Source organism: Vicugna pacos, chromosome 8, assembly GCF_048564905.1.
Source record: "Vicugna pacos chromosome 8, VicPac4, whole genome shotgun sequence".
In the NCBI taxonomy this organism is placed as follows: Eukaryota; Metazoa; Chordata; class Mammalia; order Artiodactyla; family Camelidae; genus Vicugna; species Vicugna pacos.
In genome coordinates, this window is record NC_132994.1 from 39866672 (window position 1) to 39885197 (window position 18526).

Sequence of the window (18526 nt, forward strand, 5' to 3'; positions counted from 1 at the left end):
CGAACATTTAAAAACAACGTATCCTCAGGCTAAACCCTAGTTCATACCAGTAAAGATTTGTACATTGAAAGAATTAAAAATATCCTCTAGGATCAAATACTGTGTTTAGTGGAAATCTGAGAATCATTAGCAAAGAAGAGCTTATGTGGGTTAGGTAACAGAAGAATGAGTGAGAATTCCCAGGAGATGTTAGTACAGATTTGAGACAAATGCTCATTGTGTAGAATACAGAAAATACAGGCTGAATCTTCCATAATGTCTCAAAAATAGAGTGAAAGGGCATCATTTACGGGATGGACAACTCTGAGCATTTTGAAAAATGAATTTCAACACTCAGTGAGTTTATAAGACCCTTGGAAACTTCCATAGGCATAGCCAGTTTTACATCGGATGTTATAAATAAAGAAATGAAAAATGCACACCAGCTCTCTGAAAAAGATTTTAATAAAAATTTCATGACCAACAAAGTTGCCTTTACAGTTTTCAAATACATCCTTTTTTGTGTGTTCTTTACTTGTCAACATTACGTAAACATGTCTACTCGTTACATAATGCTCTCTTGAGTATTGCCAACGGTTTTGATTACTTTGCTGTTTCTGAATAACATGATATTCTTTTCTAATGTTATCATAATCTTACTCAGTTTGTCCAAATTGATCTACCTCCAAAGCCATGGAACAGCACTCATTGGTCAAGACAAATTCTTCACAGACTATTTCTTTCTCAGCAGCACACCAACCCCTACCATCCCTAATTAAATCAGAAGCGGATTGTGCTTCATCAGTGCATCTGTAACAGTGAGTAGTGAGAGGGTAGGCTTGGCCGCTTTCCGCTTTCCCCCTCTATTCAGCATACAAATGTATTATGTTTTCCTCCTCAGTTTTCTGTTTTGTCTTCTTTTCTTCTGGACTTTGGTGCAAGAATAAGGAGAAACAAGATGTCCTTTCTCTTTACAGTCACTTTCTCCTTTATTAATAAAAAAAAAAGATACAGTATATCTCTTGACAATGCTGAGATCCTGTTTGAATCCACCCCAGACCCCACTCTTTTTCTCTTGTTTCTGTGACAAACAGCTCTTTTAATTCTCTTTCTCTTGAGATTGTGCAAGACAGACTAAACTATAAACAGCAAAGAAGGAATGATGTTCAGAATGTTCAAGAGGGCTGCCTGACACTCTTTCAACTTTTCCTAACATTCAGAGTTTGTGGACTTGGTGATTTTTAAAAGGTGTCTGGGGTGACATAAATTCTGATTCTACCAGTCTGAAATAGGGCCTACAACATGAAAGGTTATACAGACTCCCAACTTATTCTAATACAGGTGATTTTTTCTCTTACTCAGAAAAACGCTAACTTTTGCCTTCCTCTATTGATCAAGTGAGTTAGATTGTTTGGAAGAAATAAATGTTGTTTCTTGACCATGCAATTTGAACAAAGCCATAGCTGCAACTTTTTAACAGATTTATTTTCTTGGTGTGCAGAGAAATTTTTAAAAATTACATAACTGAAATATATGCTGCTTCTAAATCTAACATTGTTAGAACTTCTGGGATTCCCTCATCCATTTAACGTTTAGGAATAGATTCCTCTGCAGATCAAAACTAAAATGAGGTATCACTCATTGTAGATACCTCAGTAAGAATGGCCATCATTAAAAAGCCCACAAATAAGTGCTGGAGAGGGTATGGAGAAAAGGGGACCCTCCTACACTGCTGGTGGGAATGTAGTTTGGTGCCGCCATTGTGGAAAACAGTATGGAAATTCCTCAAAAAACGATAAGTAGACTTACCATATGACCCAGCAGTCCCACTCCTGGGCATATATCTGGAGGAAATTCTAATTCAAAAAAGCACATGTACCCTGATGTTCATAGCAACACTATATACAGTAGCCAAGATATGGAAGCAACCTAAATGTCCATCGACAGTGACTAGATAAAGAAATTATGGTATATTTATACAATAGAATACTACTCAGTGACAAAAAAAAGAATAAAATAATGCCATTTGCAGCAACATGGATGGACTCAGAGATCGTCATTCTAAGTGAAGTAAACCAGAAAGAGAAAGAAAAATACCATATGATATCACTCATATGTGGAATCTAAAAACGAGAGAAAAGAGAAAAGAAGACACTAATGAAGTCATCTACAATGTATAGATCAAAAATATAAAATATAAGAAACTGTGGAAAAGAGTTTAAAATCATGGACTCTGGCCACATAGTCTGGCATCAAATCTTACAGCTCTGCTAGTTGGGAAACCTTTAACTGTTTGCTGAACATCTTGTCCCTAAATTTCCTCATCTGGATGTTTGGATTCATGATAGTACCACACTTACGCGGTTTTAGGAAAAGCTTTTTAACCTCTTATGATCTTATTTTCTCATCTTTAAACAATGGTAATAACAGTACCTCTAGACACATTGGGTAATAGGAAGATTAAATGATGTAACACATTAGGTGGTTAGTATGGTAAATGAATTGATAAACATATGACATTTACACGGTGCTTGGCACATATTGAACACTCAGGAAGTCTTAGTCCTTATTGTAAAACACCAAGAACTTGTAAAGTGTTATATTTGTTTTTACTTGTAGGTAATAATTATGGACAACACAGATGTAAAATTATTGAAATATAAAGGCTATTACTTTGAAGGTTCTTTGGTTGATGTTGATTTTCTGGAGCATCTAGATGACTTTGAAATTAGAGATGATGATGTCTTCATAATCACATATCCAAAATCTGGTAAGTCTGAGGAGTGGGCCACCTGTTTTATTCTTCATGCTGATCTGGTCATACATGTGTACAGTGTGCCTCTTTCCAGACATTGACAGCAGCCCAGCCTATTATTAGTCAACCTTTGAGGATCAGAAGAGAGGTTAAATAAATCTCAAATCTATGATATAAAGTCATTTGAAATGCTTATATTGTCATTTCTGTTATCAGTTATGAAGAAACCAAATACTGAGTCAATAGGAAATATCTGGTAAATGCTGACCTATAGTCTTGGTCTGAGAATGAAAGAAAATATATTAAAAAACCCAGTAGGATTTTTGTTAGCAGCATATCTCAGCCAGAACTAATTCAGAATATGACTTCTAAGTATTCTAATTGCTTTGTATTTCCATATAATAATAAAATAAATTTGATGAAAACAAATTGCTCTCAACATGACATTCCCAAATCAACTGATTTTTTATATTAACGCTTTTTAGAACATAAGATGACTGGTGTATTGAGGCAATATTGTATGGAGTGGATAACTGTCTCAAAGATACACTGGAATCTAAGTTTTTAATAGAAATACAATTATTCCTGATTTTTATGAAAGTGCTCCAGTTCTTCCCTTTAGCATCTACTTTGAAATCCGTGACCTTATTTACTTTCCCTAAATTAGTAACACATTCCTTTACCCTTAGATTCTTCCCCTCTGCCAGACTTATCAACATATCTCATTTTTTTTTCTCCCTTAGTTTTCAGTGGCATCTCAGTTTGCTTAGCTTGAGTTCAAGCACTGTAGTCCATAAAACAGTTTTTCCCTTACCCTTAATTTTGCCCAAGTATTTGGAAAACACACACCAATCCTCAGCCCCGTCTGCTGGGTTCTTGCTCAATGTGGGAGAGATTAATGAGTTTCCCCAGGATTCACTACAAACTGTATCAAATCTGTCATGTAGATAAGTCAGTTTAGTAGTGACATTTGCAAGATTTTGACATTTCACGTCCTCTCAGGGCATTGATAGTATTCATGAATATAGATGCAAAAATTCTAAATCAAAATAAATCAAGCAATGTTTAAAAAATACTCTATGACTAGGGTGGGTTTATTTCAAGAGTCAAGATTTGTTTAAAGATTTATTAATGTAGTTCAACCATATTACTGGAGTGTAAGAGAAAGCCTATCATATCATCTCAATAGATTAGGAACAAGCATTCAATAACATTCAGCAGCTTTTCATAATAGAAATCATTAGCAAACTAAGGAGAAAAGGGAATTTCCTTAACTTGATAAACAGAATGTACCCAAAACTACCAACAAATATCATGTGCAACAGTGACACAGTTAAAATATTACATTTAAAATTAGGAACGAGACAAGAATGCCTACCTCTGTTATGCAACATTGTATGGGAAGACCTATGCTACACAATAAATTAACAAAAAAAAGTGAAAGAGGACTTGAGCTCTTAATTTGTCTATAATTCTAAAAGACAAAATTCTCAGAAAAGTAACTAAGGAAGGAGAAACAGAGGTGGTCAGAGGAAATTGTGAAAACAGACTTTACTTGAAATACAGGAAAGAAAAGGAGCTGAAAGGTTAATCTCAATCACTACTATCATGAAACACCATAGCTCTTCAGAGTAAAAAAAACTGAGTCCTTGATTTCATGTTTACTAATTTTAACGCAAAATACATACAAACAAAAATTTTGGACAAGTTTATTGGCATCTTCAGAGTGGTAAAAAGAAATAAAAATCTCTAAATATTTTGAGATGTGTGGCATGATAATTGACATATATTTTTAAAAATTAATTTAGGGTTGAAAACAAGATTATTTATTTTTACAGGTACCATATGGACTCAGCAGATATTAAGCTCAATTTATTCTGAGGGTCATCGTAACAGAGCTGAAACTGTGGAAACAATTGACAGAGTCCCCTTCCTGGAATACAATATACACAAGATGGATTATCTCAAGAGACCATCTCCTCGCCTCTTCAGTTCTCACATCCCATATTATTTAGCACCAAAAGATCTCAAGAACAAAAAGGCTAAAGTATGTCACAGAAATACAAACAAAAATGATTTCTGTAAATACTGCTCTTCAGTCCCATTCATCCATATCCTTTCAAATGTGATTATTATAATTTTTCTGATCCTACTTTACACATTAAAAATATTATGAAATTATAAGTATATACATGAATTGGGATCTCACACACATTGTTTGCAGTGTAATTATATGATGTATAGCAAAAATTATTTTGTCACCACTTAAAATTTCATTCTTTTTAATGATTTAGTAGGATTTTATTGTATGGCTTTATATACTGATTGTGTACTGATGAACAGGTAAGTTATAGAAAATGTACAAACTATATTACAATAAACATTCTTAAAGATTTTCTCACTTTTTTATTGCAAATATTGTTCCAATTAATAGTTTACCTTTAAAACTTGTTGAATGTTTCAATTTCATGTAACCAACGAATCAATCTTTCCTTCATAGTTTCTTGCTCTTGAGTCTTGCTATATAAACACTTCCCAGCCAGAAAGATTGTGCAAATACTTTCAGGTTTTTTCTAAATAACTTTGAATCTTTATGTTTTACACTTAATTATACATTATATCTAATACTGCAGGTGACTTGAATATGACCATTGTATGATATTTGTCAAGGGGGTTGGCTAATTGACTCACATATGATGTAATTACTTAGTCTTTCCCTACTGCTTTTCTTAATATATTGTTATTGAAGTATAGTCAGTTTACAATGTTGTGTCAGTCTCTGGTGTACAGCACAATACTTCAGTCATATAGGAACATACATATATTCATTTTCATATTCTTTTTAACCATAAGTTACTACAAGATATTGAATTCTGTGATTATGTCTTTTTCATTTATTGGTAGTGATGAAAAACTGTGTATTCTTTCCTTTGTACATTTTTCAGGATATCAACAGTTTTTTATCATTTTGGGGGGGTTCAAAAAACTAGTTTATTTTAAAAAATAATTTAATGATTTTTTTACTTTAGTGATTTCTCCTCTTATTTTAATTAATATTTCCTCATATTTTGTTTGAATATATTTTTGTCATATTTAATTAAGTGCTATAATGATCGATGTCCAATATTTATTTCTATAATATTGACATTTTAAAATGATGACTGTCTTTTTCACTATTGCTATGAGAATAATGTTGTTAGTATATAAATATATAAACTATCTTTTCAGTTTTAATTTGCTACTTGGCCCAAATTATTCTGAATAATTTTCATTTCCAAATATTTTTAAATGTTTATACAATTAAAAATTTTTTTCAATGTTGATTATTCTTATTATGAAATTACCACTAGGTAAGGATACAGTAAGAGTTCAAATTTTTGAAATTCATTAAGGTGTTTTATGGCCAATTACATGATCAATTTTTCAATACATTTCATGACTACAATAAAAAATGATGTATATTCTCTGCTTGGGACACTAACAGAAACATACATAAAATAAATTTGGTTAAATAATATTGTAAATTAATTATGTTAATCATTTTATACTAATGTCTAAAGATAACTGTGTAAATCTCTCATTATGGTTGTTGCTAAATTGAAATCTTTACAGACTTTCTAGAATTTGTGCTATTTACATTTTTCTATTAAGTAATTCAGTATATAGTCTTCTATACTGCTGGTCATTGCAAACAAATTATATGTTGTCCTAGCGAATCATTTGGCTTTAAATTCTACTTACCTATATATTATTGTTTGTTTTCTCTTTCCCTGAGGTTTTGACACATGCCTTTTCTCGTTCTTGATTTTCAGTGCTACTTTTGACTACTGTATAATTTTGCAAGTTATGTAATTCTACAAGATCTATACTTTCCCCTCATTGAATACTTAGGTTATTCCAATATTTTGTTATCATAACACATGCTGCTCTGAACATAATTATGTTCCCTAGTGTACATGAGCACGAACTTCCCTAGAGCTTACACCCAAGAATAGAATTCCAAAGACACAAAGTACAAAAACATTCAACTAATATGATTTTGCAATTTTTTTTAAACCAAGCAATTGCAGCATAAATGCTGAAACCAGTAGTGTATGAGTTTCTATTTTTCTGTTAGTAATTTTTCCAATCAAACTTCTTAATTTTTATCAATTTGGTTATTATAAAATGCTATCCCAACTTGATCTTAGTTTACATTTATTTAATCAATGATGAAATTAAACCATTTCTGATATGTTTATTGTCCTTAATTATTTCTTATTCAATGAAATAATTGTAACCTTTGCCAATTTTTTGGCAAAAGTTATTATGTTGTTTGTCTTTTTCTTAGTGATTTGTTGTATGTTACAAATATATATGTGTATACCTACATATATATAAAATTCTAGATACTAATCTATTATTGGTATCTGTGTTGCACCTCTTATATTTTCTTGATTTGTAATAATATGGTATAGTTTAACTAAGAGCATTGTTAATTTTAATGAACTCCAACTGATACATTTTTATGTATTTCTGTATAAGAATGTTTTTCTTATTTAGTATGTAGTTTTTTTTACCAAAGACCAGAAATATAGTCTTTATTTTTTTGGGTGTCAAAGTTTTGCTTTCAAATGTAAATTGTTAATCCATTCGTATATGTGCTTTTATACACGCGTGAGGTAAAAATACATTTTATTCCCTTTTTTTTTCCTATATGGACTATTATTTATTTTCTATATGGACTGTTAAATAGGTTTTCCTTTTTTCACTGATCTCCAATGCTAGTTTATCTGGATGTCAAACATCAGTTACTGCTCACAAGAGGTAAACATCTTCTATGTAGGTAATTTCAAATTTAATCAACTTACATTAAACAATTTCACTTTTAGCAATCAGTTCTAAATGCTTCCACAAGTGAAAAGTCATTTATTGCAGCAGTCTTTTTTTTTTTTTTAGGTTTTCTCTTTTTTTTTTTTAACATTTTTTATTGATTTATAATCATTTTACAATGTTGTATCAAATTCCAGTGTAGAGCACAATTTTTCAGTTATACATGAACATATATATATTCATTGTCATATTTTTTCTTCATGAGCTACCATTAGATCTTGTATATATTTCCCTGTGCTATACAGTATAATCTTGTTTATCTATTCTACAATTTTGAAATCCCAGTCTATCCCTTCCCACCCTCCACCCCTTTGGCAATGACAACATAACACTATTTGCATCAACATGGATGCTTCTGGAGAATGTCATTCTAAGTGAAGAAAGTCAGAAAGAGAAAGAAAAATATCATATGAGATCGCTCATATGTGGAATCTAAAAAAAAAAACCACAAACAAAGCATAAATACAAAACAGAAATAGACTCGTAGACATAGAATGCAGCAGTCTTTTTGATAGCAAAAACTTGGGAACTACTTAGTTTCCATGAGTAGCAACCTGGATGAAAAAAAATTTTCATTCATATAATGAAATACTAAGTTGGTATTTTAAAAACAGTAAGGATAAACAAGAATTGTTCAAATTGTTTCATTATTTTCCCTGCAGATAATTTATATCTACAGAAACCCCAAGGATGTTTTGACCTCATACTTTCATTTTTCAAATTTCGTGGTTACATTAGAAGCTTCAGATAACATGGAGCAATTCATGGAAAGGTTTCTAGATGGAAAAGGTAACTATGAATTTATTTGTCAAGCTAAATGTTTATAAGTCAATGTTGCCATTTAGCCAAATTCTCAAACCCAGGGAATATATTTTATGGAGATGGAGAAGGGTAATCATAGAAGGTGGAATGCACACAAGTGGTCACTGTTGTCTGTCTACTTAATCTGCCACCCAATGGCTTCTTTTTTTTTTTTTCACCAGGACAACTCTGGGGATTGTCAAGGTTGCAAAAGCATATTGTCTAAGAAAAATTTTGGCAGGAGAATAAAAGAACCACAAAAGGTCTAGCAATTTAACTTAGCTAGATCCAAAACTAGATACATGGGGTCCAGGGTAGCTAATTATCTAGATGGGTGTAGTTTTTATCATAGCTCTGGGGTAGGCCTTGTAAGACAACTGTGGAATTCTCATTCTAACACTGAGAAGGATAGACTGATGCAAGAGGCTTGTGGAATGTGGAATCGGGGCTCTCACACACTTAGAAGTTTATATTCAGGACTGTCTTGTTGTAGGTAAATAAAGTTGTTATCCACAGATCTTTAAATAGACAATAATAGGAGAAATAAAGATACGTTTTCAGGAGGAAGAAGTAGGAAAAGTAAGTGGCTAACCTTAAAGAAGTCTTCAAAATTAGTCCTTTGGGATTCTCTGCTCTGTATCACTACTTTCCTACAGACATAGAGTAACTCTCAAAGGTAAGTTTCTATCAAAATAGTTTAATTGTTTCCCACAATACCAGTTTTTAAAGATACTATGGATGTCCTGTTGTTTGGAGCTTAATTTGCTTTCTGATGATCTTCAAGCAGAAAAACCAGACTATAGTTTGCTATATTATAAATGCGAAATCTTTACCTTATTATTTATTCATTTTCCACAGTGGTAGGAAGCCTTTGGTTTGATCATGTCAGAGGCTGGTATGAGCACAGACACGACTTCAATATTCTGTTCATGATGTATGAGGAGATGAACAAGGTAAGAGAAGAAGGTTATTAATTTTTCATTACTTTTTTGAAAACTTTTCTTATCTTGATTTCAATGAACCACATTTAGGCTGCTTTTGTGGGGCTGGGTTTTTGTTTTTTTTTTTTTGCCAATCCATTCATTACTTGTCTTCTTCAGGGCTCTCTTCTCACAGTACACACTCATCATTGGTGATGCCTTCTCATGTAGTAATAAAGGCAAACTCAGTTGTGTAGAATACCCATAGTTTAAGAGAGAAAGGGCACTGGGGACCACGGAGATGAGACACCACTAAGATATGGCTAATTAGCAGAGGTGAATGTGTGTCCTAGGTTGCAAGTTAGTCCTATTTTTGAAAGAAAATCTTGAAACCTAGCTTTCCTGTGAAATCACATAATGTTTACTCTTTGTCATCCAATTAAAGCTGTGTTAAAATGTTGCATAAACCACAAAACACATTAAATTGCACTATTTTGTAATCTCTGATTGACATGTTCATTTCCTAAGATGGAATTTATTCACTTATTTCTTCAAAAATTATTGAATGCCTAATATGTGACAGGCACTAAATTATGAGAAAAAGAGGACTGAACCTTTAATTCATAGATCTCATCATCTAGCAAGGAAGACAGGTGTTCCCAAGCAGGTATATACAATCAAAACTATGATAAGTATTATGAAGAAAACTGCAGATATGATATGATTAGGTGGAATAAGAGGATCTGGTACTATCAGAGTTGATAGGCAATGTTTTCTGAAAAAAGTAATGTGAAATCTGCAAGCTAATGAATTAAGAAAAGGAGAGAGCAAAAAGAAAATTCTAATGCAAGGAAAAAGAATGTGCAATTTCCTGAGAGGTTAAAGTGCATGACATCTTTGAAGAATGAAGGAAGAAGAAAGGTATGGCAAAAGTATTAAAAGATTAAGAGAGAGAGGTATATACGAGCCAGAGTGTTCAAGGTCTGTAGACTTTTATTATACATTTATTTAATAAACAATGCTGATTTCTTTCATCCTAAGAGCAGTAAGAAGGAAATCAGTGGTACAATTACAATTTTCAGAAAATATTCCCATCTGTGGATTGAAAATGATAGTAGTGAATATAGGCAAACAAGTTAGATACCAGTGTGGTAACAAACTGAAAATTAATGATGCTTTGGATTAGAGTGGTATCTTTGAGAATGGTGAGAAGGTAGCATATTAAAGACATATGTTTAAGGTCAAAAGGAAAGGGATTATATATGGGAAAAATGATAGAGAAGTAGTAAGGATGCTTCCTTTATTCTGGTTCATAGATCTGTGTTGATAATGGGATCATTCATGAAGGTGTTTAGGTAACACTGAATCTCAGAGGAGAAGACTATGAGATTGGTTTTACAATTATTTGTGTCTTTTAAGATATTTTTAGCAATATTTTGTAGTTTTCAATACACAAAGCTTTCACCTTCTAGGTTAGGCTTATTCCTAATTATTTTATTCTTTCTGATGCAATTGCAAATGGAGTTATTTTGTTGATTGACTTTTTGGATTGTTCACTGTTAGTGGATAGAAATACAACTGATTTTGTATATTAGTTTTGTATCATGCAAATTTGCTCAACTTGTTTATTAGTTCTAACAGATTTTTTGTGGGATCTTTATGGTTTTCTATGTATGAAATCACGTTGTCTGTGAACAGAGATAATTTTACATCTTTTCCAATTTGGATGCCTTTTACTTATTTTTCTTGCCTAATTGTTTTGGCTAGAACTTCCAGTACCATGCTGAATAAAAGGGATGAGAATGGGCATCTGTGCCTAGTTCCTGATCTTAGGGGAAAATCTTTGAGTCTTTGATATATTTGATATATGGCCTTTTTATGCAGAGGTAGTTTCCGTCTATTCTCAGTTTGTTGGGTGTTATTTTATCATGAAAAGTGTTGGATATTGTCAAATGCTTTTCCTGCATCAGATGAGACGGTTATGTATTTGCTTTTCCTTCATCTGCAAACATGGTATCTCATTAATTAATTTTCATTAATTATGTCAATCATCTTTGCATGCCAGAAATAAATCCAGCTTTGTCATGGTGTATAATCCTTTCACTATGTGACTGAATTTGTCTTATTGCTAACTTGTTGATCAATTTTGCACCTTCCTTTTCAAAGTGATAGTGGTTTTTAGTTTCCTTTTCTTGTGGTGTTTTCCTTTCTAGACTATAAGGTAATGCTGGTGTTATTGAATGAAACTGGAAGTATTCCCTCCACTTTAAGTTTTTGGAAGAGGATGAAGACATTCTTACATAAAGAAACATTATTTAAATGTTTGTTACAAATCACCAGTGAAACTTTCTATACCTGTTTTTTTTCCCTGGTTTTATCGTTTTTAATTACTCATTATTCTTTTTATTAGGAAATTGTGGACACTTAACAAGGACAAATATCACATAATTGATCACTTAACATTCCCCAGCACCTAGCACATTTCCTGAAACATAGAAGATATCCTACAATTTTTGATTAAATAAAAAAATGAAGATGAGCTAACCTCATAAAATCCAACAGTAGGAAGCTCTAAAAAAGCTGACAACAAGAGCACTCATTTTCATAGAAGGAGTAATAAAGGAATATATCCTTGTCCTATTTTAGACTTAGAATAAGTTCAAGCAGTTTTAGTTTTCCAAAATGTGATAAAGATGTGGCCCGAAACTCCTGCATTCCTTTTAGCTTAATATTTTTTCATACTCACAATTCTTCCAGGATCTCAGAAGTTCTGTGCTTAAAATCAACCGTTTTCTTGAGAAAGAACTGAGTGAAGAGGATCTGGATGCTGTTGTGAATCAGGCTACATTTCAGAACATGAAGTATAATCCACAAGCTAATTATGATGGAATTTTGAAACATGAAATTGGGACAAGAACAAATGATGGACATTTCCTGCGCAAAGGTGAGGCTCAGCGGTTTAAAGAAGCAGAAGTGTTGAGAGTTTCCTCGAGCCGTTGGCCCCAACACTAATTAAGAAGTGCATCCAAATGTCTCTCCAAGCATTGCCATTTGGTCCCTGGAGAGTAACAAAACTCTTAATTGAAAATGGCCCTGAAAAGTGTATCAGGAAACAGATCAGTCCTTTAGTAAAGGGCCTGACACTTGAAACTGATGATTAAATGTTAGGTTCCTTCTGTTTTGTCCCTTACACTTTAACATTTGTTAGTAAATCTTATCTGAAAGCAAAAGATATACAGGACCAAGAGAGCTCCAACTCTTACTTTTCTATATTTCTCTTAGAACATACTCAAAGTTAAAACATATCTTGGTGTGAGAGAGGGCATTTGTATTACTGTTATTTACTCATGTACACATTTCTTTATTGTAACAAGTAGATTTATAACACATTAATACAATCTGCTATGAATATGGTTATTCAGCAACATGCGATAAATTTTGATTGTGTTCCTAAGCTCAACATTTTTAAATTTAACCTTTAATGTACATTATTCTAAAACATAACTGGTACATCTTTTGTTCTCTAATGTATTCAGAACTTAGCATTATGATGATTGACACTGATTAATTTAGTTATGTAAAGATCTATTGAAATTGCTTAGATACTGATAGTTTTAAAAAATCACTGGTTCTTTGTCCCATTTATTATTACCTTTCTTTTCTCATTGCTCAACTAGATCAGAAACAAAGCATTCCTCATGTATATAATAGCTTGCTAACTGTGCCAATTGCCAATAATTACGATTATGAAGAATTTGATAGGTGAAGATGTTAAATTGTTCATCTTTATTTTAAAATTGGCTTAATGTTGGTTTCAAACTTCAATCAGGTAAAACTGTAACAATGACAGTTGGGCACCCTCTGTGATTTTGACTATTATTTAATAATCTTTGTTTCATATTTTCAATTTTGAGAATAAATACTTATCCTAAAGGGTTGTTACAAATTATATTACATGATAGATGTAATTTGTCAAATACAGTGCCTGGAGTTTAGTAAAATGTATTTCAATATTTTAATTTCCACATATATCTTAGTTTGGTTTTTCCTTTTAAAGGAAGGTTAGTCTTTAAGGGGCATTGGTGGTAGAAGTCTAACAGATAAGGATCAAGACTATAACTCTATTATCTGTGTTGCTACATCCTAAGTTTGTTTCTTAGCTCACCCTTGTATAAGGAAAGGTATCAAAACCCCATGGAGAACTAACAGATATTCAGCTTGGCTTGGAGATGAGATTAAATTTTGTTGGAGGAAACATTTGCCCTGACGTTATCTTACCCAGGTGTTATTCATGTGCTTGTCCCACTAGGTACCACTGGAGACTGGAAACATCACTTGACTGTGGACCAAAATGAAAGATTTGACAGAATATTCCATAGGAAAATGAAAGATTTTCCCTTGAAGTTCATCTGGGATACAAATGAGGAGTAGAACCAATGCAAAAAGTATCTTACAAAAATCAATTAGTTAGAGAGCATATTTTAATATGTGTACTAATTTGTGTTTTTCTTACAAATGTTAATTATAAAACTTTATTAATAAACAAAATGAATAAACTCCTTAGATTGATTGACATGAGTTTGATGACATTTTGAAATTTCAAAAATTAAAATGATTTGGAAGATACTCTACATTGTTATCCTGTAAAGTGAAAGAAAGAAAGGATGTAACATGAGTTGTAAGTATCTTGAGAAAGTCTTCAGCAGTGTGTATTTTTTTCTTATCTACAAATAAATTTAGGATCAATCAAACATTAAAATCCTTTCATTCTAATTAAATTTTAATTATTTGGTTTTATATCAATGTTTATGTCAAATAAATAGAGAAATCACATGAAACAGAAAAATCTGTTAAATAATTTACCACGGCACAATGTTTACACTAAAGATCAAAGTTTCAAAGGTGGATAAATCATCTAATGTTTCAATCAGGTAACTAATTGAATAAAAAAAATTGTATCTATAATATATGACTCATTAACTAATTCCATATGTATCCATAATAAGTGACTCAATAACTAATTTTACTTGTGTATAATAGTTAAATATTTAAAATAAAATCTCTTTGAATAACTAGAAGAATACAGGTGAATCTGATCATAATTCCCAAATGGGGGGAAACTTGTGAAGCATAAACCAATGGAATAAAATTGAAAGAAAAAGTCTAGTAAATTTAAAATCAAACATTTCAAGGCACCACTTTCCATGACAATCAACAAATGGAAAGAACTCAGTGTTCATGTGCAGTAAAGTAAGTAAGTAAATTGTGGCACACATACATGGAAACACTATACATATCAGTAAGGATGTATGAATTACAACTACAAATGAAAAATGTACATGCATCTCAGAAATATGCTACTTGTTGGGAAAGAAAGGCAGACACTTACTGCATGAGTTATCACACAAGTTTAAAAGTAGGTAAATTTGATCTATGGGTTTAGAAGGAGAGTAGTTACTTTGGTGAGTGGTGTAGTAACCTGTCAGGCAACTGAGAGAATTCTTGAGGTTGTGTGCATATTCTGGTTTTTAATATTAGTGCTGGTTCCATAGGTGCAGTCACTTTATTAATATTCATCAGGCTCTGTATGTGTAATTTGTGATTTTTTCCTTTCTTTTGTCATATGTTAATAACATTTGTGACTAATTCATAAACATGAAAACATTTATAAGACCATGCAAACAAAAAGCTTGCAGTTCATAGAAAAGTCAAAGCATTGATTTATAATAAGCAAAATTTAAAAACTGGAGAATGCTCATTGTTAGAGAGAGTAAGATGAAACATGTTTTCTCATATAAGTTGTGGAAATGGCATTCAGTTCAAATATTATTTATAGCAATTTTGAAACAGAATCAAAAGTCTTAAAATAGTTACATCCTATAATCTCATGATTTTATTTTTGAAAACTTCTGAACTCTTATTCAATTAATTGAATTCTTTACAATTAAAATTTTGCCTTCACTGTATTCCTTTTTTCTAACTAACATACATTTCCCTTTCCATGATATTGGGTTATTTTTATTGCACAGGTTAAAAAATCGATTTACCACCTTTGTGGAGAACATGAATCTGGGGTTTTTTCTTCACTTGAAACTCTTTCTCCTTGCATCTTAGACAAGCACTTTGTTGCAGATAACAATAATCTACATCTAAACAGCTTATGCAAAACCGGATGGTTTATAAAAATGATTCACCAAATACTAGAAATTAATTTTATGAACTTCCTGAACAACTAGAACCAAAAAGTATGAAGCAGTCAGAGACACACATCTTTTCAACCCTTTTTTTTTTTCCTCTGTCTTGCCTTAGAGATGAATAGTCTCTTCTCTGTTTTCTTCATGCAAAGGATACACTCTTCACTCCCTCATCTCTGAAGACTGGCTTTGGTTCAAAGGGTGGTAGTAATACACTATGTCCAACTGACTTCAGTTCAAACAACAACAAACATAAGCTGGTGTTGTTGAATTCAAATTAATATTCCATTGAGGGAAACTGAGTGGTGCAGTCTTTAAAGTATCAGATGGATCCATCTTTATTTATCCAAAAACCTTTACAACATTAGTATTTGTTACTAAATATGTTTTAGAAGGTAATCATTGATGCTAAGGTCCTTGAAAAGGACATTAAAAGAGAGTATTAGACGGATGGGGCTCGAGATGGAGGATTAAGAAGATGTGGAGCACCCCCCCAACACATCAAAAATACATCTACATGTGGAATACTTCTCACAGAAAACTAACAGGAAATTGACAGACGATCTCTTACACAACAAAAGACACAAGAAAGATCTCCACATAACCAGGTAGGATGGAAAAAAATAAAGGCCTTAGGTCAGGATTGGTGCCCTGGGAGGAATCTGTAGGGAAGAGAACGTCCATACATTCGGATCCTTTTCCTGGGGAGCCCCTGCTGGGAGATCCACTGAGACAGAAAATGGCTGGAGAATCCTAGAACCTACTCTGCCTCATTAATCTCACCTTTAAAATCTTGCCTTGATCACCATCCCCTCCCCATGAGAAGCTGATTTATGAATTAAGTCCCTGCTTCTCCATTCTCTGGCCATAGAATAAAATTTGTGCTGTTTCAGTCTCAGAATTAGTTTTGTGTCCTCATAAGAGAAAATAGACACTGGGCAAATATACTCATGTGATGACAGAGGCTGAGTTTGGAGTAGTGCATCTTTAAGCCAAAGAATGTCAATATTGCAATAAATGCGAGAACATAGAAGAGTCAAGGAAAGATTCTTTCCTGCAGGTTTCAGAGGAAGTATGGCCCTGTTGACATCTTGATTTTGCATTTAAAGTCTCCAGAACTGTGAGACAAAATTTCTGTTTTTTTAAGCCATCTGCATAGTGGAATTTTGTCACAGCAGCCTCAGGATTCTAAAACAATATTCTATAACTCAATTAAATTATTGCTACTTTAAACCACATCTATTTGGTAGGTTCTGGGGCCTACTCAGCAAGACTCAGCAAGGTAACATAGTGCTGATTACTTCCGATGCGTGATAAATATATCCAAATATACGTCAGCAATCATTGTAATAATTGGAGACTTTGGTCTATTTTCACCATTTCATTCAGCATAGTATTGGAAAAGTCTAGCTAGGATAATAAAGCAAGAAAAGAAAAGAAAAGAGAAGAAAAGAAAAGGCATATAGATTGGAAAGGAAAAACAAAACCATCCCTGTTTACAAGTGACATGATGATCTATGTAGAAAGTTCCAAGGGATTAAAAACAACAACAACAAACTAGAATAAGTGAGTTTTGTGAAGTTGCAAAATATAGGTTCTCAACCCGCAAAATTCAATCATATTTCTATATGTTAGCAATGAACAATTGGAAACAAATTTAAAACATAATTCCATAAATAACTGATTTTAAAAAAGAGAAATACTTAGGTGCACATCTATCAAAACATTTACAGATTCTACACACTGACAGATTAAAAAACTTGTAATGGTAGAAGTCAAGAAAATCTAAATTAAATGAAGCAATATACTATGTTCACTGATTGTACAATTAACCATAGTAAAGATATCAGTTCTCCCCAAATTCATGTATAGGTTTCGTGAAATTCCTAGCAAATCCAAACAGAATTCTTTGCAGCTATAGAAAAGCTTATTCTCAATTTTAAGACTTACTATAGAGCAACAGTTAAGACAGCATGGTATTGGCAGAAGAATAGACACATACACCAATAGAATAGAGATTCCATATAAGGAGCTATGGAAGTACAGCTGAATTTTGACAATGGCAAAGGCCATTACATGGAGAAGAATAGATTTTTCAACAAATGGTGTTGTAATAATTGAACATTCATAGACAAAAACAATGACACTGACATTTGACCAAACACTATACTTTATAAAAATTAATTCAAATGCATTGTGGATATAAATATAAAACATAAATATATAGTACCTTTGAAAGAAAACATGTAGAAAATATTCATGACTTAGGCAAAGAGTTCTTAGTCATGAAATCAAAGGCATGATCCATAAAAAAGATATGATAAACTTGATTAAAATTAAGGAAAAAAAACCTCTTGCACTGCAAATGACCTTGTTAGGAGATGTAAAAAGGTTTTTAATTAACATAGTATGATCTGAATATTCTTATTTAACTAAAGTTATTTATTTTCAAAAAAAAAAGAAAGAAAGAAAAGCCATACACTGGAAGGAAATCTTTGCAAATCACATATTTGATTAAAAAACTTGTACCTAGATTAAATGAATTCTCTAAACTCAACAGTAAGAAAACAAACAGTCCAATTAGAAAATGGGAGAAAGAGGTGAAAGACACTTTATCAAAGAGGATAAAGGAACAGTAAATAAGCACTTGAAAAAAGATGTGTACCACCATTAGCCATCAGAGAGATGGAAATTAAAGCAACTATGAGATATCACTGCATACTTATTTGAACAGATTTTACAACATATTGACAATACCATGTGCTGACAATGACATGGAGCAAACAGATCCCTCTGACATTGCTGAGTAATATACAAAATGGTACAGCCACTTGGAATACAGTTTGGAAATTTCTTATAAAATTAAACATATACTTAACATATGATTCAGCAATCCGACTGTTGGGTATTTTATACTAGAGAATGAAAACTTAATATTCACACACAAACTTGCATATAGATTTTTATTACACATGTTTATAATGTCACCCAGAAGTGGATATATC

The 18526-nt window shown here is 32.3% G+C and overlaps 1 protein-coding gene and 1 long non-coding RNA gene across 5 annotated transcripts in view; one reads left to right on the plus strand and one right to left on the minus strand.

Moving 5' to 3' along the window:
• Positions 1-485: 485 nt before the first annotated feature.
• Positions 486-18526, minus strand: part of LOC116281536 (uncharacterized) — a 45127-nt gene continuing 27086 nt past the window's right edge. For all 4 annotated transcript variants that reach the window (XR_012074952.1, XR_012074951.1, XR_004191002.2 and 1 more), the window contains 3 exons: positions 9241-9330; positions 2653-2862; positions 486-966 (listed from right to left, as the gene is read on the minus strand). This is a non-coding gene — a long non-coding RNA (uncharacterized lncRNA). The remainder of the gene's footprint in view (positions 967-2652; positions 2863-9240; positions 9331-18526) is intronic.
• Positions 2518-13758, plus strand: LOC102543221 (amine sulfotransferase-like). The gene is made up of 6 exons (XM_006205683.4): positions 2518-2749; positions 4573-4781; positions 8269-8395; positions 9266-9360; positions 12085-12271; positions 13637-13758. Exons 1-6 carry the CDS (start codon positions 2608-2610, stop codon positions 13756-13758), a joined length of 882 nt encoding a protein of 293 aa, XP_006205745.1. The 5' UTR covers positions 2518-2607.

Excerpts from the sequence above, each read along its gene's own strand:
- LOC102543221 (XM_006205683.4), top strand. The coding sequence starts at position 2,608 with ATGGACAACACAGATGTAAAATTATTGAAATATAAAGGCTATTACTTT. Across the intron at positions 2,750-4,572 it reads AATCACATATCCAAAATCTG|GTACCATATGGACTCAGCAG; the intron begins GTAAGTCTGAGG and ends TTATTTTTACAG. Across the intron at positions 8,396-9,265 it reads AAGGTTTCTAGATGGAAAAG|TGGTAGGAAGCCTTTGGTTT; the intron begins GTAACTATGAAT and ends CATTTTCCACAG.